The sequence below is a fragment of the Acomys russatus genome, chromosome 27, assembly GCF_903995435.1.
Source record: "Acomys russatus chromosome 27, mAcoRus1.1, whole genome shotgun sequence".
Taxonomy (NCBI): Eukaryota; Metazoa; Chordata; class Mammalia; order Rodentia; family Muridae; genus Acomys; species Acomys russatus.
Window position 1 is genome coordinate 14,052,639 of NC_067163.1, and position 22,717 is coordinate 14,075,355.

Consider the following 22,717-nt stretch of genomic DNA (forward strand, 5'->3'; position numbering starts at 1 on the left):
CCTGGCGGCCGAGACAGGGCGAGAGCTCTGTGCAGCTTGGAGCTCCTCGGCCCGCATTGGCCGCGTGTGCCCGGGTCCAGCGGCCGCACCTGCAGCTCGGTGGTGGCCTGCAGGGTTCGGCGACCGGGCCTGCCCCCGGAGATCGTGGTGGCGCTGCGCTTTCCCGCCTGGCGCGATAATGGAGTGAAAATGACCCGGTGGCGTTAGCGGGCGCGCGCAGGGTCGGGGCGCGGGAGCAGGCGTGCGCGGAGGGGGGTGGGGGGCGGCTGTATTTTTAGCCAGATGCCTCCTCGTAAGTTGCCCGCGCGCCCCGCGCCGCCCAGCAGATAACGCCGAGGGATCTCCGGTGTCAGCGGGCGCCGGGCGATGGCAGCGCGGCCGCGCAGGTCGGGGCCGGACCCTGCGGTGAGTGCCCGGCGGGGGACGGAGGGGGCGGGGCGGCACGCGCCAACTTTCCGGGGTCGCTGGTCGCGGATGGGGGACAAGCCGCCGGGTCTGCCCTTCTGCTGGCTCACGCCACGGCTCCGCGGAATCCAGAGGAAAATTCCTCAGGCCTGGAGGCTGCGGCCAGCCAAGGCTGGGCCTGGGAGACACCCGCGGGCACGACCTGTGGCTGGCTGGAGCCAGGGGGCAGCTGCGTTGGGGCGTGTCACCCCTCACTCAGGAGCAGAGCCCGGATCTTGTGAGTTCAGCTGTATCGGGCACATAGGTCTCAGCCCTGTCCAGAGCACTAGCAAGCCTGACCCCAAGTCTTTGAAACCCCAAAGTCCCTAGAAACCCCCAAGTCCCTGGAGGTAGGGAACAGAAATGAATGGGGCACAGGAAAGCAGATCTGTGCATGCCAGAGCCCGGCTTTTCATTATTCTTGTTCTAACAATGGAGAAACTAGGGTCTGACAACTTGAAGAGACACAGGATATCAAGTGGCAAAGCAGGAACTAGGAATTGACAGGCAGGTCTTCCCCATGGGGACCCACCCAGCTTTGCACACACCTATACCAGCTAGCCTTCAAGACAAGACGGGTACCTGCAGGGTTTTCTTAAGATTGAAGGGGAACCCACTCACACAGCTGCCTCTCCAGTGACATTTCTGATTTTCATTTCATCGAATCCAATTGTGGTCGGATTAGGGTTCCGGGGACGCCGCAAAGCTTTTGACAGTCCAGTTTTCTGGAAAGAAATCATAGAAAGGCTGGTGGCCCCTGCCTCACTTCTGTCTCTACGTAACACAGGGAATAAATGCCAAGGCTGCACAAAAAGCCACAACACTATACTTTAATGTGACGCCTGACATAGGCCTGGAGGATCAGACCTGGGTGTTGAGCTTATTATGTGCTTATGGCATCCTGAGTGGCCCAGGACCTCATATAGGCTAGCTGCCTGTCTTCCTTAGTCTTCTGGGTGAGCCTGCTACCCCCACCCCTACTCCCACCCCTACCCCCACCACTACCCACCCAGGAATTATGAGGCTGCCTATCCTGGAGTTCCCACAATGGCTTTCCAAAGAAGCTGCATTCTACCCAGATGCATTTCCACCCATCTTTTCTGAGGGAAACTGGATACTCAAGACTTTGATCTAGGAGGTTAGGCTCTGACCCCAGGGAAGGTGTGACCAGGGAGGACTCATCTCACATTTGCTAGTGCTAAATGAAACGTTGTACAGCCTACAGTCCGGAGCCACACTCAGAGTTAGGACACTGACATTTATGATCGTGTTCCCAGAGTCCCCTTCCCAGAACACTAGTCTCCTGCTTCTTTGCTATAATTAGCATCACGCCACTCAAGACGTACAAGCGTAATGGTCTGTGTATCCAGGTAACCAGGGTTCGCGCCATCTTGTAACCTTCCCTAACTGGAGTCCCAGCAGCAATCCCATTCCCTTCCTTCCTCTTCTGTGTCCTTCCTTCCGATGTGCACACAGCCTCTGAAGGCAGGCAAGTGTCCTCTAGCTAGAGCTGAACGGAGAGGGGCCCTATGAGCGTTTGAGAATAATAGCAGAGTGGCTAAGTGAGATGCCCACCCTGGAAATGCACTATCTAGATTCAAACCCTGGCCAATCCGCTGCTAGCTGTGTGACCCGAGGAGCCACTTAACTTCTTCGTGAGTGGGTCACTCCATCTGGTGAAAAGGGAGTCTGCTCAGGGAGTTCTTGAGAGGAACAAATTAACTGATGCCGGCTGCTTAAAACTTAACAAGAGCTCTGTGCCTGCGTTGAAAAGGAAGCTCAGAGACATCACGTGGATTGAATGGAAGGCATATGGGCCAACACATAAGAAAAGGTAGGCTGTGAATGCTCTATTACAACACACACATGCACACACACGCATATGTTCACATGCATGCACACACGCACATGTGCACATGCACACACGTGCGCACACACAGAGGCTGGGGAGGATGGGGGGTGGTGGTGGAGATGAAACTGCAAGGAAGGGACCAAGACCCTGTAGCCTGAATGGGTCATCCAAGGGAGTGTGATCACTCCCATAACTAACTGAGGATAGAAAGATCTGTCGGAACAGAGAGCAGGCCTTCTCTGGGGACCCCAAACCCCCAGCCCAGCCTCTTTTGCATAGCTACCTGGCAGGAGGTGGATGGACTTCGGAAAGGCCAGCAACTTTGTTCAAGTTAATCAGGGCCCGGAAACATGAGTAGTTAGTGCCTTGCTACTTTCACTTTTCTGGCTAAATGTTTATTCAGTATTCTGTATTTTTTTTAATGGAAAGTGTTTGGTTCTTTTGCCTCCTTCTCCCCTGTTAAAGTGTGTAGACTGCTCTTGTGTACACCAGGCACAGGGAGCTAACTTGGAGTAGTTGGACTAGACAGATGGGCCGTGGGGGGTGGGGGAGGGAGTTGGGAGAACAAGATAGTAGAGATGAGTCTTGTACGCCAAGCAGAGCCCTTGCTGGGTAGCCTGAGTATCATGTGCCATCTAGGAGGCTCTCATGAATGATTGTGGACTGAAGCCACGTGTCCCTGATATGCCAATGGCCATTTTAGAACTCAGCCGCTGTGTTCTAAGTCCCCCCCCCCCTTCTCTCTCCCTCTCCTCTTTTATTCCTCCCACTCCCAGAGAGGTACCAGACAACATAGAACCTCAGTAGATCCACTGTAGAATCAGAGGGCGTGGTGCACAGTAGCCAGTGGGGATGACATCACTATGTGCGCTTCATCCCAAGAATGCTGCTGTGTCCTGGCTTCTTTGTCCCTTAGAAAACAAAAGGCAAAAGGGAACAAATGCCTTACCAACTGTACCTTGCTTCTCACTGTCCAGGTAGCATTAGTCAACCTTCCTAGGTCCATAGCTCTTAGTTTCGTTAACTTTAGTCGTGGGGGGTGGGGGGTGGGTGGGAGATAGAAAAAAGAGGGGAAAAGGCCTGGAACTAGGTGATTTCTTTCTAGGCCTGTATTGGCCTTGACACAGTGCTCGTTGACAGAGCTGAGGCCTGTGGAACCTACCTAGATTAAACTGCACCCTCGCTTGCTTTATACCTGGCAAAATTGCCTGAATGGACAGTCAGGTTAAAAACATAACAAAAACCCACCACTGAGATCACACCTTGGCATCACAGGCCATAGCCACACCCACCTTTCTAGACCAACACTGAGCTGCAGGATTGGGGAAACCATTGACCTCTCCAAGCCTCAGTGTAATCAATTCTAAAATGTGGATGACTATGACACCCACCTTTCAGGATAGATGGCTATGGCACCCACCTTTCAGATAGAACATTTGCCGGGTATGTATGTGTGCAGCCCAGCCCCTGTGCCGTTGTCAGTGCCCTCAGCCTGGTGCTTGCTGTTGGCATTGTACCGGCTGTGCTCTAGAAGCCGCAGAACCCTTTAGCCGCGTCGCTGCCGACTGGCTCCCATTCACCTGCTTGTCTGTCCTATTCTTTCCCATCGTGGGGCTTTGTCTGGGGCAACAGCAGCTGAGATTGCTTCTGTCTTTATGCCTCACTTTCAGGGTTTTATCCTGAATCTTATTACTGTGCTGCAAAAAACAACTCATCGGTGAAAGGATGCCTCTTGCACACACTGCCTCTTAGGACATAAATGTGTTTCCCCTCTGATTCAGAAAGCCCTCTGAGTCAGCAGCCATAGCTGTCATCTGAGAGAGAAGCTGCAAGTCCGACTCTACTGACAACTGATCTCATGTGTGGGGAGCCTGTGGGCAGATCCTCCTCTCTAAATGTCCCCTCCATCACCAGTGCCCTGCCGAAGGAAGCTGGCCTTCCAGCCAGATATTTTGAAGGGCTCAAAACATTTAGAACCTGCTCCAGGAAGCAAACAGTTAAAACCAGAAAGGGATGTGTTTTGAAAGCCTCTTTTAATCTAAAATCAAGTCACTTCCCCACAGTTTTAAGATGGCAAATTCTTAACGTTCATAGCAGTGCCCTGTAGCAGAGGTACCCAATAGGACCTTGAAGACAAACAACATGAATCTACAGACGGAGTGAGACAGAGCTCTAAGGTCCAGAAAATAGCCGGGTCCAGGCCTAGAGGGACAAGGCACAGAAATGCCACAGGGCACAAGAAAGTCGAGAAGAGGGCCTCCTGGCATGATGGGGCTGGGAAAGGAGGGTGCCTTGGGTGTGAGTGGGTAGCCTCGGGGCTTGGATTCAAATTTACATAATAGAGCTATAGGTATACAGGAGCCTGAGGAAGGCAGGCTTGGGGGAAAGGCTTCAGTAGTCATGACTGCTTCCCACTATGGCTTGTGCTTGCTATTGATGGTGACACATAGGCCCTTTGTGGGGGTGAGAGGGTTAGGGGGTGTGGGAGTGGGAGGGTTGGGTTGCTTAGTGTTGGACTGTTTAGCAGTATTTGAGATTGGTGGTTGTAGACTACAAGACTTCCGAATCTAGGGGAATCTGACCACTACCATGCGTATTAGCTTTCGGCAGCCATGATACCAATGCACCACAAACCAGATGGCTTAAAACAATAGGAGTTTGTCCCCTACCAGGCAGATCAACCAGATGTCTAAATGGAGTGGGAACGGGGCCATCGCTCCTTGCACAAGGGAAAGCTTTTCTATGTTCTGTCCTCTTCAAGGCCACCTGGCTGGTGTCTCAGTCACCCTCTCTGCTTCTTCTCTCCTCTGGATGTGCCTCCTCTTTCATCTTCTCTAAGGACACTGAGTACTGCATTGAGGGCCGAACTAAGGAATCCAGGTTGATCTCATCTCAAGAGCCACAACTTCATGACTTCTGTACAGACTGTTTCTTTCCAATGGAGGACATGGCACAGACTGTAGGACTAAAGGCGTTGGCTTACCTTTTGGAGGCACCACTCAGGCCTCTACTGCATGCTCACTCAGGGTATACTATAGAAAAAAGAAGAAGACTTACCTACAGAAGGGAGGACGACATAGGCAGGGGTGTCGGGAGGCCTGACCACCCTCGTATGTGACATGCACTCTTGTATATCCTGTGTGCTGAATGCTGGGCTTCTCCCTGCATCACCTGCTAATTCTCTAAAGCACATGAGGGCACAAGAAAGGCTTCCCTCTGTCCTAGCTTTCAGTCAGGACCCAGCACAGCCATGATGAGCCTTGCCTGCCCTCCAGTTCTCTGTGTCCCACCGTCCTGTGTACATTAGCACTGTCCCTTGTTGCTCTGACCCTCCCTCCCTGGCTGGTAGTCACCTTTAGTGCAAGCTGGTGCTTTGGGCAGCAGGGCCTTGCTGTTCATCTGGCAGGTGACCAAGTGGCAGGCAAGGAAGGGAAGAAGAGCTGTGATGGGCACCTGCTTGTCAAGGGCCACAGGAAGCCAGCAGGAAAGCTGGGAGGTTAAGAGCCTGGGATTTGGGACTGGAGAGGTGTTTCAGAGGTTAAGAGCACTGACTGTTCTTCTAGAGAACCCAGGTTTGGTTTCCAGCACCCACACGACAGCTTACAACTGCCTGTAAGTCCAGTTTCATTTATACACACCTAAACAAAATACTCATACACATAAAATAGAAGTAAATTAGTCTTAAAAAAAAGAAAGAAAGAAAGAAAGAAAGAACTGGGCTCGAGAGGTGGCTCAGAGGTTAAGAGCACTGACTGCTACTCCAGAGGTCCTGAGTTAAATTCCCAGCAACCACATGGTGGCTCACAACCATCTATAATGTGATCTGATGCCCTCTTCTGGCCTGCAGGTATACATGCAGGCAGAGCACTGTATACATAATAATAAATAAGTAAATCTTAAAAAAAACAAAACAAAACAAAACCCTAAGATTTCAGGGTCATGCTGCCTACTTTGGAGCCCAGCTGTACCTCTTACCTCAAGTGTGGCCTTGCACAGTCACCTCAGCCCTCCTTCTTCAGTGACATCTCCTGTAAGGTGGAGACCACACTGGTACCTGCCATGTAGTGGTGTTTGGTTTTGTTTTGCTTTTGCTTTTGGGTTTGCAGTTTTGTTTGTTTGTTTGGCTGGTTGTTTGTTGTTGTTGTTTGTTTTGTTTTGATTTTTTGAGACAAGGTTTCTCTGTGTAGCTCTGGCTGTCCTGGACTCACTTTGTAGACTAGGCTGGCCTTGAACTCACAGCAATCTGCCTCCCTCTGCCTCCTGAGCACTGGGATTAAAGGCAAGCTCCATCCCGCCCGGCTCACTTAGGGTTTTTAGCTGAAGAATAATATCTACACGTGTTGTTTATTTCCAAAGCCACAAAGCTCACACTGGCTTTTATGTGTGTGTTGCTGAGTTCTCGGCACTGGAGCTTGTGTGATATCCCGATCCCCAGCAAGATCAGGAAACCAGCCAGCCCTGGAGGTACAGGCCTGCAGTCCCTTTGACTTGGGAGGCTGAGACAGGAAGACCACAGGTTCAGGGCATACCTGGGCTACAAGAGAGTTTGAGGCTAGCCTGGGAAATTTAGTGAGACTCTGTCTCAAAACTGAAAAATAAAAAAGGTGGGTGTGGGGGTACTGGGGATGTAGTTCAGTGGTAGAGTGTTTTGCCTAGCATGTTTGAGGCCATGAGTTCAATACCTAACAGTGGAGGGGGGAAAAAAGAACATGGAGGGCTTTGCAGCTTGGAGGCAGCCAAACTCAGCCACGTTGAGTGTTCACCACTGGAACTGGTATGGGGTCACTCTCAAAGATGGTCTCTCTTTAGTCCTTGCAAAGATAATCATGTGTAAAAGTACCCAAAGGGAAAGAAACCCAAGTTGTAAAGCAGCTGCATACCAGACCTGCAGGTGCTGACGCCACAACTGGAGATGATGTGTGCACCAGGGTGTCCTAGTGGGAGCAGACAGCCTCACAGGATGACAAGATCCTTGCCACATGCCACACTGGGTCACTCACAGCCTGCTGTTTTCCCCCCACAGGCCGATGCTGCTACCAGCTTTCTGCGGGCGGCACGCTCAGGGAACCTGGACAAGGCTCTGGACCACCTGCGCAATGGAGTGGACATCAACACCTGTAACCAGGTTAGTGGGCAGAGATAGTGCAGCTTCTGAGAAGTGAGGCTCCTGCCTGGTGCCGTATCCTGAGAGCTTTGCAACTCGCCCGGCTACACTCTTCCCAGAGCTTCTAAAGTCTCTGGGGCTTCTGCCGAGTTCCACCCTGTGTTGTTATCCTTCCAGCCTAGGACCCATAGATAGAATGGCTACCTTGTTCGTGCAGTGGGACCCGTGGTCAGGCCAGGCCAATGCAGTCTCTCCCTTAGAAGTTGCTATGGATCCTGATGTTGCGTTAGACGTGACCTTTGAGCATGAGCATAGGAGGAGGCCTAGACCACAGCTGGAGCAATGATATAATCCCTTTACCCACCAGCAGTCTTTTGGGTTCCTGGGCATCTAGGAGGGAAACAGGTGATACAGAAGACAACCTTCTGCTTCCAGCATCTAGGGATGTGACCAACCCCAGGAACTGGCTTCTTCCCTTTGGCACAGTGTCCTCATATTTGATGTGGTAGAGGTTTGTTTGGCAGCCCCAACAGCAGAAACAAACCCCCAGAATGCAAGTGGCTACCCGCCTCTGGGCTCTTCCCATCCTCCTCTCTCTCCCTGCCCCTCCAGGCATGGCTGAAAAGATAGAATACAGCCTTCTCCTTCCCAGGGCCAGGATCCCCTTAGGGTTGAGTTAGTTGTGTGCTGTCTTCAATACGCAGCTAAAAGAACAAGTGAGGTAAGACAGGTGATAGACGTAGGCTATGGTTGTGATTCTGCCCATGGCAGTGAACCTGGGGTGGTGGTGAGGGTGAGGGTGTGTGATCTGGACTTGAGTTGGCAGGCTGGGTGAGGAAAAGGAATACTGTCATCTCCCATTTTCATCTCCCACCCAGAAAGACCCACAGTCACACACAGGAAGACTCCTGAACCCTCAGGGGTTGAGCTAGTCACCCCCTTGTAGATGGAGGAGCTAGAATACTAAATACATTGCTTTGTGCAAGGTGGCATGAATAAGGCCTGGGGCGAGGAGGAAGCCTTGGTTGATGGGTTTGAGAGAGAAACCGGGTATCTTCCATCCACTAATCCAGAAGCCTCTCTCTGGAGTGAGTGGGCAGCCCCAACCCCAGCGGTCCCAAGGCTCATGGTGTCCTAGCTGCCATGCAACTTCCGGTGGAGTCAGAACCCTAAGGGGACCTTCCAAGGATTAATCCCCCAGTCTCAAAGGAACCACTGAACTGAAATGGGGGCAGCTGAGTGCCAGAGGCTGTGTCTGGCTGACAATGGCCGTGGAAGGGTCTGGCTTCTTCTGGAAGGCCCTCCTGTGGTGGCATCTGCAATGCCTGCAATGCCTTTCCTTCTTCACCTGCCTTGCTGTAGGTGTCAGGAGGTAAAGCAAGAGGCAGGCTGGCATTACTGGTGGTTTGTTGACGCCTTTTATCTTTGCTCCTGACAATGTAGGGCCTGCATGTGGGTGTGGAAGGGTCCTGCCTTATGCTTCAGGCCACAGGCCTGGCTGCCACCAGCCCATTCCGTTCACAGCAGACACTACTGCCACACCAAAGAAACAAAACGTATCAGAGACTAAGATAACCAACCCGCTGTTGTGTAAAACTCAGTGCCCATGACACAGAGTTGCAGTTAGGCACAGGCTTTTGTCCTCTGGTCAGGGGCTGGTGATGGCGGTCAGACACCCAAGCTTCGCCTTGTGTAAACACGTCCTTCCAAAAGAGTCTCCGTGCGCAGGAGTCAGAGGGTAGTTACTCCCGGCCTCATATATAGAGGACGGCAGTTTACGTAGGAGACATGAATGCCCAGGACAGAACTATTAGTTCTTGTCACTATTCTTCTGCTTACAGAAGACACTGATACCATGGTGCCCACATGCCCACACATGACACCAGTGTCTTCATGATACCTGCTTCTGTCATTTGTCCCAGGGTCTTTTACATCCTATGTCTTCCTGTGTGCAGGGGTATAGACTAACCCTGTTCCTTTACCCCTGTGGGCAGGGAGAGCTTATAACTGAATAATCATGTATGGCTAAGCCATGAGGGAAAGGTGTAAGACAGTGGTTCTTGGCCTGTGGGTTGCAACCTATTTGCATGTCAAATGACCCTTTCTCAGGGGTCACCTGAGACCATCAGAAAACACAGATATTTATATCAAGATTCTTAACAGTAGCAAAATTAGTCATGGAGTATGGCAACAAAATAATTTTATGGTTGCGGGGGGGCTCCTCACTGTAACTTGAGGAGCTGTATTGAAGGGTCACAGTGTTAGGAAGGTTGGGGAACCACTGGTCTAGGCTGTTCTGAGTAGACGAGTACACAGGAGTTGGACTTAGAGTTAGAGGTCAGAGATACCTTAAGGTCTCTGAGCTGAACTGAGGTTCACGAAAGGATAGCCAGCATTGCTGCATATAGAGAGCCAGGGACCCGGATGAAGTAAAACTGGGTAGAGCGGCATCTTACCAGTGGCAAGAACTTGGCATTACACAGCTGGACAGCATACTCCAGGACCTGACAAAGGTATGCACATATATGCATTTTGTATGTGCACCTCCCTGCTGCCTCAGACTTTAACCCTGAAGTTGCTGGTTGAGGGACTGTAGGTCACCAAGAGGGTTGGAGGCATTTTGGTAGTGAACAACCGTGCAACTGTGTTAGCACATCCAGGTTGGCTATGTCTCCTCCTTGCAGATGCCACATCAAGGATTCGGCTCTTCGTGCATGAAAATGAACCTGAGGCTCTAGTGTAGGAGTGCAGCCATCAGAGGCATGCTGCAAATGATCACACTGGCTACTGAGCTCAAAACAGATGGAGTCCGCAGAGGGGACACTAGGAGGGTCTACTATAGTCCACAAGAACATTGTTGGTAGCTTGGATAAAAGTGATGGCTGAGGAGAAGACGCAGAGCCAACAGCCTGGATTGTGAACTGGAACTGGGGGAGGGACTTCCAGTATGGCTCTGGGGGTCTGGTGTAGGAGGGTGGTACCATCCACGGACACACAGTGTGTACATTGTAAAGTCACCAATAGAGTAGTGTAGAGACAGATGACAGTGAAGGCAGGCAGCAGGTCCCCACAAGTAGCTCATACTAGTACCATGAAAAGGGATATAAGACACGTTCAGAATAAAACCTCACTGTAAAATCATGGCACGCATGTTTATTAAGCAGCTACTGTGTGCTGGGTTCCATTCTAGGTACTGCACATACCTGACAGAGAACGCAGGCTGAGCATTATATGCTAATAAAGGGAAGAGACAACAGGCATGAAAGCATGCTGATCAATACCCTTATCCAATGATTGGTATCTCTGAGGCAAAGCATGCTTTAGACATGTGAAGGAGATAACTTTTGAGAGGCCCCAGCAAAGAAAGAGAGGGAGCCTGGTGGTTCCTGGGAAAGCATTCCTGAAAGGGAAATGGTGTGAATGGCCTTGAGTCAGGAAGCACTTACCTTGTCTGGGAGCATCAAGGACAGTGAGGCTGGGGTGGGATGTGTGGATATGGTTACACTCCAGCCAGTCCCAGCTTGATACATCCAGCTTCCAGCCACATCTAGAACTCATTCTATAGAATCCAATGCCATAGTGGGGAGACTGCAGTGATTAAAAATAGGATGCATAGGATGCGCTGATTGGCTTTTCACACTGCCAGCTCCTAGAACAACGCAGACTCATTTCTGGAGACAGCAAGCCAACATAGTACCCCCGGGGGCCATGCGCTTGTCACCGAAGCAGCAAAAGGCCTTCTTGGGTAGTCTACAGTGCTGAGCACTCATGACGGCCATGCACTACTGAACCACCTTGCCCTGGAAGAACCAAGGAAGAAGCCTGCCCAAGGCTGTGTACAGATACAGCATTCTCCTGGCCACACAGGAGCCAGAAAAGAGTTTGATGTCTGTCACATTTGCTTCCAGGGCTGTTGTGACATGCCTAGTGTAGGCCAGTGACAGGTGACTGAGCCCCCATGTCACATCTTCTATTGACTGTAAAACAAGGGCCTGTAGAGGAGGAGTGCAAGTGTCCTGGTGGCAGGGAAGGAAGGTGAGGCGGGCGTTCCTCAAGCTCGGGAGGCTGGCATTAGATCATCACAGACGGGCCTCTTACTGTCTTCTGTTATCTGTTGTTTCGGGCTTCCTGGCAAACATAAATGACATTAAACCACGCAGTTCCGAATTCTGCTTATGCTCTACAGTCACAGAAAACCTTCAAACCTTGGTGCCTGGGTGCAGTGCAGTGATGCAGCAGTTGGGGGGCAGAGACAGAAAGTATTGCTTCACATCTGGTACAGTGAGAGTCTGGCTGTCATCGAAGGAAGAGGAGGCAGGGGCAAGGCTCTGTCTGTGTGCTGGAGCCTGCTAGAGCTTCTGTTGAGAATTCTATCTGGATTATTTTTAAAAGGCAAATAATATTTTGGGGGGCTTAGCAAGAATTACTCCATTTGATGTTCATCTTGCTGATTACGAGGACCAACAGACAGTCGGAAAGGAAGATGTTCTTTGTTGCATGTAGGGGTGTGGCACAGTTTCCTCATCGTGGATGTCTAAAGCCCTTCTCCAGTCTGGCCACTTTGAATGCCCACTTCTGCTTGCAAGGTGGCCAGAACAGGTGCAGGGCAAGCGAAGCCGAGACGGGCAAGGGGTCTTCCATATATAGTATCTGTGCTAGGATTGGCCAGATATCTAAACCACCAAAGCAGGGGCCATGTCTGCTTAGACCCACCTGCCTGGGTCTGGTTTACTTTTCTCTTCTCTTCTCTTCTCTTCTCTTCTCTCTAGTGAGGGAAAGAGAAGGGTAGTTGTCTTGTTCCATTTCATAGCCAGTAACCAGCAGTGCTACCTCCCACATTACAGAGCCTAGGGAAGGGCAAGAGAACACCCTTGGGTGTGCAGAGTCTGGGTGTCAGGCATCAGCATGTGCCAGCCACACCCTGCTGTGACTGTGAAAAGAAAGATCTCAGAGTCATCCACAAGTGCTCAGATTATACACGTTATGGACGAACTCTGAGCCACCAATAACGCGTCTGTGTCACATTGAGGAAAGGAAGAAAAGCACTCCCCCTGGGAGCCAGTTAGCCAAGGGCAAGTCTAGATTTGAATTCTCTACTTCATGCTTCCTGGGTTGTCCAAAGTCTGTCTGTCTATTCTATCTATGTCTGAATATGTGCCGGCCTGAAGGCTGTCTTGTGAGTCTGTCCTTGTGTCTGTGTCCTTCTGGGGTGTGTGTGTGTGTGTGTGTGTGTGTGTGTGTGTGTGTGTGCCTGCCTGCCTGTCTGTCTGTCTATTGTATGAGTTGTGTGTGTCTGTTCTGTTTTTAATTGAACAGCAGAGCACATCACATGGGGAAGGAATGGGACACTTTACAGAAATCTTTAACAGTTTTACAAGGGGTTAAGTCACTGGCTCCAACTGGTTCCAACTGACTGAGACAATAAGCATGCGTATCAACTATCATTCATAACTGGTTGCTTTCAGCCTTTATGGTAGATTTTAGGAAGTTGCTTTCAACTTCTGTATTTGCTGCTTTCAGACTTTGCATTGTTGTGGGTCAGGATATGGAAGACTAAGTAATTCATGATCACAGCATTATCTTTTGTTATAGACTGATCACATGGGACGTCCAAGACAAACTTGAGTACACAGTGGGACAGCAGTCTTAAGTGACGCCAAGGTGTATTATTAACTCTGGCTGTGAGGCCCAGTGAAAGTTCTAGTCTCTTAGGATGTAAGAGATGTTTTCATAACGTTGCATCACCACAGTCAGGAAGGGAGGCAATTCCTCCAGTTCCACGTTGTGATTTGATGGCTGTGAGTTCACAGTGTGAAGACATGATCCTTCTAGTTCTGAGAAACTTCAGAAAGAGAGGGGGGTGGGTAGCTATATCTGTGTCAGGCTGCATGGGTGTGAACTTGTTTCTTTAGGAAGCACTCCATTTGCCCAACTGACCTAGGACCTGATTACAAATGAAAAGAGGACCTCAGAAAAGCCAGGCTTCTGGGGGCACAAAGGCTCTAGAGCAGATGTGGACAGTTGTAAGTGATGGGAGAGACTCTTTGTTACCGTTCCATTGCTGTGATGAAACACCATGACCAAGGCAGCTTATAAACGGAGGCATTTAATTGGAGACATGCTTACAGTTACAGAGGGCGAGTCCATGACCATCGTGGCAGGGAGTGTAAGTGGCAGGTGAGCAGGCAGGCATGGCACTGGAGCAAAAGCTGAGAGCAGGCAGAGTAAGACAGGTCTACCATGGGCTTTTGCAACCTTAAAGCCCACCCCCAATAACACACCTTCTCCAACAAAGCCACACCTCCTAACAGTTCCACTAACTGGAGACCAAACATTCAAATATATGAGCCTATGGGGGCCACTCAAACCACCACAGACAGTATTTCTGAGTTCTATGAGAACATGTTTCAGTGTGCTGTTCACTGTAATAGTAACTTTTATTCTCCTGGCTCAATTGTTGTCAGGGAGGCTAACTGCCTCCTTCTGCTAACCTAGGCCTAGTCCTGGAAGCTTCTAGCCTCTATACAATCTAATATAGGCCTAGAATGTTTTCAGCCTCTGAGACTTACTGCTTAACAATCTCACCCTTACTTGCTCTTCCTGAGCTCTGGGCTGGCTGGATCAGCTCAGCTGTTCTGCTTCAAGCTCCTCTCCCAGCTGACTTATTTAATCTGGCTTCTCTCTCGGCCCAGAATTGCTCTGCTCGGCCTCAAACTAACTCAGCAATCTGCTCTAATCTTCTGGCTTTTTCTCATTTTCTGACTCGTTCCATCTTCACCTGAGTTCTCTCTCTGCAACCCATCTCTCTATTACTGTCCTGGTAAGAATTGCCTCCTCTCTCTGAAAAACTGCCTCTTAAGTAGCTTCCCTTTCCACTCTTTTCTCTTGAGAGTTGGGCATATCCTATTCTGTCAAATCTCTGGCTTGTCACCTTTTCTGCCACTCAATTAGACATCACTTTCAAACATGGGTGCTTCCTTCTACAAACTAACTTTATTTTTGTATGAGATTAAAGACATGTATCACCACGCCTGAATCTAAGCATTTCTTCACCTGATATTTTCTCTATGCCAGGCTGGCCTCGAATGCAGATCTGTTTGCCTCTGTCGCCTGGATTAAAGGCATGTTTGTATTCCAGCTGGATCACACAGACCTAGAAGGCCTTTGGATGTGATCTCTTGCCAGAGCAACCATGTTCTGAATTAACATTCCCCTACAGCTCACCTTTTGACAGTAGAGTATGGACATGCTAGCGAGGCGGGTGGACTTGCTAAGAACGCTGACTCAACTTTAGCCTTGAGCAGTAACCTCTCTGGTTGGTCTGGTTGGTGGAGGAGACATGAATGCAGAGCTACCCTCACTGAAACAGGAGATGCATATGACTTAGCCTGGAATTCTTAATATTTGGTGGTGGACTTGATACTTTAAAAAAAAAAATCATTGTTAGCAGGCATGTCTCTCCATCCATGTGCTGACCAGGCCCAGACCTCCTCAGTTTTTGAGGCAGGGCCTGTTCAAGGTGGTATGGCTGTGGATTTAGATAAACATGTGGTTTTAGTTTTAATTCTTAAATTTAACAGCAAGACGGATGCATGCTTTGCTTTAAAAAAAAATCAAAACTGTGAGCCAGGCATGGTGGAGCACGTCTGTAATCCCAGCACTCAGAGAGGCTGAGCCAGGCAGATCTCTGTGAGTTCGAGGCCAGCCTGGTCTACAAAGTGAGTCCAGGACAGCCAGGGCTACACAGAGAAACCCTGTCTTGAAAACAAACAAACAGACAGACAGACAAATCAAAACTGTGCAGGAATGGGCATCTGAAAGTCTCCACCTCCCTCAGCATGTACACCATGCTTGGCAGTTTAGTGGGAATAGTGTCCTGCTTTTCTTTGTGCCAGCAAAACACGTATCCAAAGTGTTTCCTGCAGTTTGCTTAGTTCATATGATAGGCAGGCCATTCTCTTCAAGATGTGTAGGTTTGGGGCTAGAGAGATGAATGGTAACCCTGCTTAGAAGCCTCCCTCCTCCCTTCCCAGGCTTCTTCCTCTAATCCTGCTGCCCTTCCTTGGGAGGTCTGGCTCTCTTGGTTTTTAAAAAAGAAACCTCAAGATCTCGGACATAAAACCTTTCTAGTACATGGGAGATATTCTTAGCTGCTGAGCTCAATTTCGGAGCCCATTCTCTCATTAACGTGAACATCCTCCCCCTCCACTCCCGAGGGCCCTGAGACCTCAGCAGTGGGTTTTTTGCTGAGCTGTGGGATTTTGGAGCATGGAAGAGGCTACTGCAAGTTTTGAGCAACCACACAGTGGAGGGAAGGTGATCTGAGGTCGATTGGCCTCTGGGCAGAGCTCAGAAATTGCTGTGGTTCCTTTAAGCTTTAAGATAATGAAACAGATTGCAGTGTTGCCCCTCCTCCTGAGTATAACTAAACTGTGATCCTTAAGAGCTACCTGGGTAGAAAAGTGAATTTAGGCTGTAATAAAGCAAAGAAGGAAAAATCCTTAGAACCAGCTCCTTCCTTTCCCTCTGGCTCCCTCTCTAAGTTGGTACAGTCCTTCTGGATCCTTCCATTCTGCAAGTGCCCCTGTCTCTAGAGGAATACAGGCTTACAGAGAAGGAAAGGGTAACCCCCCCCCCCAACCCTGACAGTTTTTCAGCTCCATCTGCCTCCTGAGTCATTAAATTGCAAGATGGAATATTTTTAACAGACTTTTCCCCCACCAAGTGGTCTCCGCAGAGCTGTAAACCCTCTAAAGTGGAAAAGATGGCAGGTGGCGGGGTCCTTGTCAGCAAGCATCCATGTGAGGTTGAGACTGTTCCCTTGGCATGGGTTGATGGCATGCAGGGCAGGTGACATCCTTACTGGATAGCATCAGAACTCTGCTTCAGGCTGCTCGTCACAGGCCCTGCAAACAGAGACGGGGCGGATGTGGTCCAATCTCCTCAAGGGCTTGCAGAAAACCTAGCTCATACAAGCCCGTCGACCAGAACTGAGAATTGGTCCCTTCTCCCACAGCCTGTCTAAACCTTTGCCTCCCTCCTCCCCCTGTCTTCTTTCAGACTGTAATTGTTTCGTGTCTACAGAAAACCCTGAGAGGAACGGCACAAAGAATCCCTGCGTCCCCATTGCTTGCACTCTCTCTGTCTATCGACCTTCATACTCCATCTATGATATTCCGTTGTCCCTAAACATTCCAATTTGTACAAGGCACAAGTAAGGAGACCGCCCACCTGGCTGCCATATGCATCCACGTCAACATTCCATCAGAGTCCAGCTGCCAGCTTTCTGCACCCTCCCTTCCCTTCTCATTCCAAGGGTCTTCCTAGGTATATGCTTGACCTTAGGCGACAGGAGCATCTCATATGGAGCAGGTCCTCAGGCTCAGCCTGGCTCTCATCTTTGACCCTGTTCCAGTCAATGGTTTGAACCTCAGCGATGCCCATCTCATGGTAAAATCCAAGTTGGGACAAGGGGAGTCCCTTTAGTACTTCAACTTTCTTTGTTGTATCCTTGTCATTCTTGGAATCTTCCCTAACTTCCTGCCACAAGTTGCCCTGTGGTCATTCTGAGTTTCCCTGTGCTAGCACTGGCTCCATGGATTACCACCTGGGCCTGCTGGGTTGGTCACTTCTCAGAGGGTCCTTCGCTTCTGCTCTGAAAGGCAGAAATGAGACACTCATCCCCACTGCCGTGCCTTCTGTCCCTGGTTCTCAGCCAAGGCCTGTGCAGGGGAGTGGGGCTCTAGGCAGAGACCTAGGTGCATAAGCTCTTTGTAGATGATCCAACCACACTAGGTGAGGTTGCTGCCTGATTCTTGCTTTGTTGTGGTGGTGGTTTTTCCTGCTTAGTTCTATGACTGCTTAAAACAGGTAGAGACGCTTTGGAAGAGGGGGACTCAACTGAGCTCCTGTCCTGACTTCCTTCGATGATGCACAGTGCTGTGGCAGCACAAGGCAAACAAACCTTTTCCTCCTCGGGTTGCTTTTGGCCAGGGTGTTTCACCACAGCAATAGTGACCGTAACTAAGACACACTTTGGGGTGAGTGGGCTAGGGGGTGTGGGCTGTGAGCTCTTAGTCATTGGACCCAGTTTGGGGCTGTGTGCTCCACGGACAGGGTGGAATGGGTGAACGGGATGCATGAGGGCTGTATGTTCTGAGACCATCAGCATCAGCTTTTGAGGTACCCTGCCACTTCCCGTGAGCCGTGGGACCTCAGGGTACCCGCTGCCGACTGTCTGAAGCTTCCCTTGTGCTCCTGACTGGATGCGTGCTAAGTTTCCGGTGACATGTCAACTGTATTTGTACATTTGGAAATCAATTAGTGTAATTGGGGCAATCAGAGGAGCTAAACAGAGGAACAGTTTACTGAGAACAAATGTCTGGAATCGTGTTTCTGCCAATGGAATCTCACACAGTTGGTACAAGAAAATACTCCAAGTTAAGTCACGCAGGCGGAATGTGACTTAAGATTATCTTAAGAACTGTTTCGAGCAGCTGCCTAACCTCGCTGGGCTCCCTCCCTCCACCAGACATTGCTTCTCAGAAGAATGCTCTAAAATGGACATTTTTTAACCCAAAAGGGGGCAAGGGCGCGAGATGAAATTTGGCATGAATGGTAGTGTGAAGATGTCTGCCCACCAAAGAGGCCATCCCTCCGCTAAAGCCACTGTGGCATGAAACTGTATGATGCTCAGGGGTCTCGAAGGCTCCAATAGGAACTACGTGGGATGTGGAAGCTTCAGAGGATGTCACTGTCATCCTAATCGTACAAAAACAAAACAGATAATGAACAAAATTGTAACTCTTCCTGAGCTTGGCATACAGCTAAGGGAGTAAAAGCAACCAGGCAGTCTGGATTGCAGAGCGCCAACGCCATCCAGAGAGGCCCACATCACCACGTAGACTGGGTGCAGAAGCAGAGACCCCTGCTAGGAAAAACCCTGACAACTCTCAGAGGTCAGGGGATCTGTGGTGAATTTTTGAGCTCATCCTTGATTGGGTGCTCATGGGAAGTATGAGACACCATAGAGATGCTCCCTAGGCCTTGAGTATTCAGCGCGTGATAAATGGATGCAGGCTCCCCAGACTCTTCTAGACCTGTTACCACACTCCAGACTGCACTTGGACGCTGTCCTTCCAAGGGGAGTAGAGACTGTGTCCACTGGAGGACAGGAGACCCTTCTGCTTGGTTTGTGTCAGCACCTCTGGATATCCTGGGAGTCTGGGGAGGCCAGCAACTGTCCTGGGCCCAGGTTTCACAGCCCAGTAACAAGCAGATCTCTGGCTCTGCTAATGGGGATGAGGACCTGCAAGGAACACCCTTCCAAGCCCAGCACAGACAAGGCCAAGTAAAGGAGGTGGAATGGAGGCTCAGAATTTGCCTCCCACGACCAGTCTATGCTACCAGGAGGAACACGTTGCCACTAGGAGAGAGGCACGGGTAGAGAGGTGGTCTGTCTGAGGCACAGGTGCCTGGCACGGATGGAAGCTGGGGGTTGAGGAACATAGAAACACCTTCTGGGACCTTGACCCCTACATTAGGTCATGGCGACTGCAGCTTCCTTTGAGAGGAGTGAGGAGGCTGATACACCAGACACAACGAGACTCAAATCCATGTCAGCTCCCATTCCCCACTAACCACACCACAGATGAACCAAATCTGTTTCCAGCCATAAATGATGTGTGTGTGTATGTGTGTGTTCCACATCTTCTGTTCTTATACATGACACCTGCTGTCAATTAAGAATCATTAACGCAACATACGCATAAGACGAAACACAAACTATGACCAAGAGACAAAGCGGTCAATAGAACCAGACTCAGAAAACACTGAGATGATTGAAATGGAGAAACAAATGACATTTGTGAACTGATGGGGAGTTTCAGCATAAATATAAAAAGCCCAAGGAAGAGTTTAATGCAATACAGTGATTAAAACCCCTCTTACCAATAAAGGAGATTTCTAGCCACAGCATGGGTAGATAGAGAAAGGCCATGATGAGACTCAGAACTTAAGCTAGATCAGTAGAAAACATTCAAGTCAAAACAAGCTAAAGCAGAGGGAAAAGAACACAGTGAGCGGCGAACAGCATGCGTCTCAGGTGGTCTACGCACGGGGCCACAGTCTAGTGCAAGGGCCTCTGGGAAGAGGACGGCAGGTTAGCGTCTTGCAGGACAGCATGGCTGAAAGTGGCCATGAGCAGCTAACCGTGTCTCACTTAGCTGAAGCTTCTAGTCTCACGTCTCTTGAAGTCATTTGTGCTTATCTTCTCTGCTCTGTCATTTGAGAGAAGAGCTGTGTGATGTGTCCCACGCCTAATCCCCTTGACACCCTGCCTGCCATTTGGCTTCGAGAGAAAGTGTCTGTGAGGGTTGGACGAGTAGCTCAAGTTAGAAGATGAGATCCAGCAGGCTGCCTCTTGCTTTTGGCAACCGACTTACATTCAGTTTAACTAAAGTAAAAGCATATGGCTCCTGCCTATGAAGAGGTGGTAAATTACAGTTCATCCCTGTCCATAGGCACAGCAAAGAACAAATAGTTCACATAATTTGTTCTCCTCCCTCTTCACACTCAAACAATTTCAAGAATCTGTTTAAATAAAAAGAAAGTGTTAAATTCGGTACTTACCCATGGGACACCCTTTTGGTATTGAAAGCAGTCTCTCATGTAGACCAGTTATGCATTTAGTAAGTTAGCGGCTCCTTAGAACACAGAGCAGGAGACTGAGCCTCTGGTGTTGAGCTGCTGGACTGCTAACAATCCATCCACCTGCTGAAGCTTGGAGCATTTGTGCACTTGTTGAGCCCGGCTTCCTCACGAAAGGAGAAGGGCACGTGATGAAAAGGGTTGGGAGCATGGCCTCTGACGTGCTAGTGTGTGGGTTTAAAACTTAGCGTCACATATGCCGGCTTCATTTTGCCATTGTAAATGAACTTGTCACACTCTTGTGTTACATGAGCTGGCAGCCTGGCTGTGAAACTATTGCCCAGAGAGTAGCCCAATCCCCTCCATGCTACAGTCTCATGCACACCTGTAGGAACATTTAAGGAACTTGTTTTGTATGTATCTGTCCCTGCATCACCCCAGCCACAGTGAGTTCTTCAAGTGAAAGTTTGTGTCTTAATCAACTACAGCATACTGCCAGGCACTGTTGGCTCTCATAAGGTTTGGGATCAGGTCAATACTCAGCAGTCTGTGGCACTGCAGCAGCAGCTACAACTGCATCTGCAGCAGGCATTTGCACCTCCGCTTTTGTTGTGGACTAAGTCCAGAGTTTCCTGCAGGCACTGATTGGCTGTGCTAAATAGGGTGTGTTTTGGTTCCATGGCTCAGGTGAGGACATTACATTCAAATCATCAAAAGGTAACGTATAAAGACCACATGAGGGCTGGCAACATAGCTCAGCAGTTGACACACTTGGTACTCAAGTTCAGATCATTAGAACCCAGCATAGATGCTCTTCGAGCGTTGGTGGTCTGCTTGCCATTCCAGTCTCTTTCTCAGAAGACAGAGATTGGGGGCATCCCCCAGGAAGCTGCTTAGTGATACCTACTCAGTCTGGGTTTCATTGAGAGACTCTACCTCAAAATATAAGGTTGAAGAATGATCAAGGAAGATTTCTGACATTAACCTCAGGCCTCCACACATATGTGAAAACACACACACACACACACACACACACACACACACACACACACACACACACACACACACACACACACCACGGAAAGACTAAGTTGTAAAGGAGAAAGAGGTGGCAGAGGCAGAATCTGGAAAAGAGGGCAAGACACACTTTGGGATGCAGACCTACTTAGATAGACCCTCTTGGAAAAAACACCATTGGTTCTGCTAGGAGTAGGCTTCTGGAAGGCTTGTGGACTGGGGGGGGTGGGGGGGGGGGGAGGGAAAGGGAGATTCCTGAAGACCAGGACAGTGAGTGGAACCACAGGGATCAATCACAGCCAGAACCTTGGGGGTGACTGTTGTGTCTGTAATCAGAAGAAAATTGTGCTTTTATTTATCTGATTAAAAAAGAAGTGAAGCTGGGCGTGGTAGTGCACGCCTTTAATCCCAGCACTCGGGAGGCAGAGGCAGGTGGATTGCTGTGAGTTCGAGGCCAGCCTGGTCTACAAAGCGAGTCCGGGACAGCCAAGGCTATACAGAGAGACACTGTCTCGAAAAAACAAAAACAAAAAAACAAAATAAATAAATAAATAAATAAATAAAAATAAAAAAGAAGTGAGTTAGCTTCTAGGAGGAGGCCATTCAAAACCAGGCTGGCTCTCATGTGGCTGTAATATAGAAGAATTATGTGACTTTGTTAATTTAGCCACTCGGGGCCTTGATTTCTTAAGCTGCAAATGAAAGGTAGAATCCAAAGCATCTAGTACACTGTGCCTCCAGCTTTTTGTGGTCAGAAACTCAGCATCCCTATGGGTCAGAATCCTCACACTGACTCCAGAGAGCAGTGCCAAGGCATCCCAGAGCACCATCTGTCCTAGGTTGGTCCACACTGTAGCTCTGAGGATTTCTGGACCAATCAATACCCACCATGTAGGTGGCAGTGCTGCCAAGCCAAGCACTAAAGGAGCCACATCTTCGCTGGCATGCTACCAGAACCATCTCCTGTGGTAAGCAGAGTGTAGCTATGACCACAACCCCACCACCAGATCCCAGGATTCCCACATGCCAGGACTTGGAGCCTTCCAGATTAGGGTTGGTAGATCTCAGTCTACAGGCCTGAAAAAGGGAGCTAAACTCTCGCTAGACGTTCCCCACAAAAGAGGAATCGCTGCAGGAAGGGCTGGGACCTCCCCAAGCATCCTCTCATTTGACAAGTGTTTCTGTTTTTTTGGGTTTTTTTTCAAGACAAGGTTTCTCTGTGTAGCCTTGGCTGTCCTGGACTTGCTTTATAGATCAGGCTGGCCTCAAACTCATGGATATCCACCTGCCTCTGCCTCCCCAAGTGCTGGGATTATAGGCGTGCGCCACCACGCCAGGCAACAAGGGGTTCTTTAGTTAATTTATGCTTTGCAAACTGAATACAGACAGTGGGGTTGTGTGTGCCTGGTGTTCTTTACCCCTGCCCTAACTTCCTGTCCAGACTGTTGCCTGTCTTCAGCCCTTTCTCTCCTGTCACCAGTACTGGCTGTGGCCTAGCTTTGATCTCATCATTTTATTCATGCTGTGGGATGAACAATCCACAGCAGCTGGTGTTGGACCCTGCAGTAAGTGTTGTGCACAACCTGTAAGAGGAAGATATGGTGCTAGCCAGAGTTGCATGTGCTCATTAGGAAACTCCTGGAAAAGGGACC

At 49.7% G+C, this 22,717-nt stretch overlaps 1 protein-coding gene across 1 annotated transcript in view; it reads left to right on the top strand.

The window, feature by feature from the left end:
- The window catches only part of Ank1 (ankyrin 1), a 175,543-nt gene that overhangs the window by 84,793 nt on the left and 68,033 nt on the right, over positions 1-22,717 (top strand). The window contains exon 2 of the mRNA XM_051170036.1: positions 7,320-7,421. Within this exon, the coding sequence (XP_051025993.1) occupies positions 7,320-7,421 (102 nt within the window). The remainder of the gene's footprint in view (positions 1-7,319; positions 7,422-22,717) is intronic.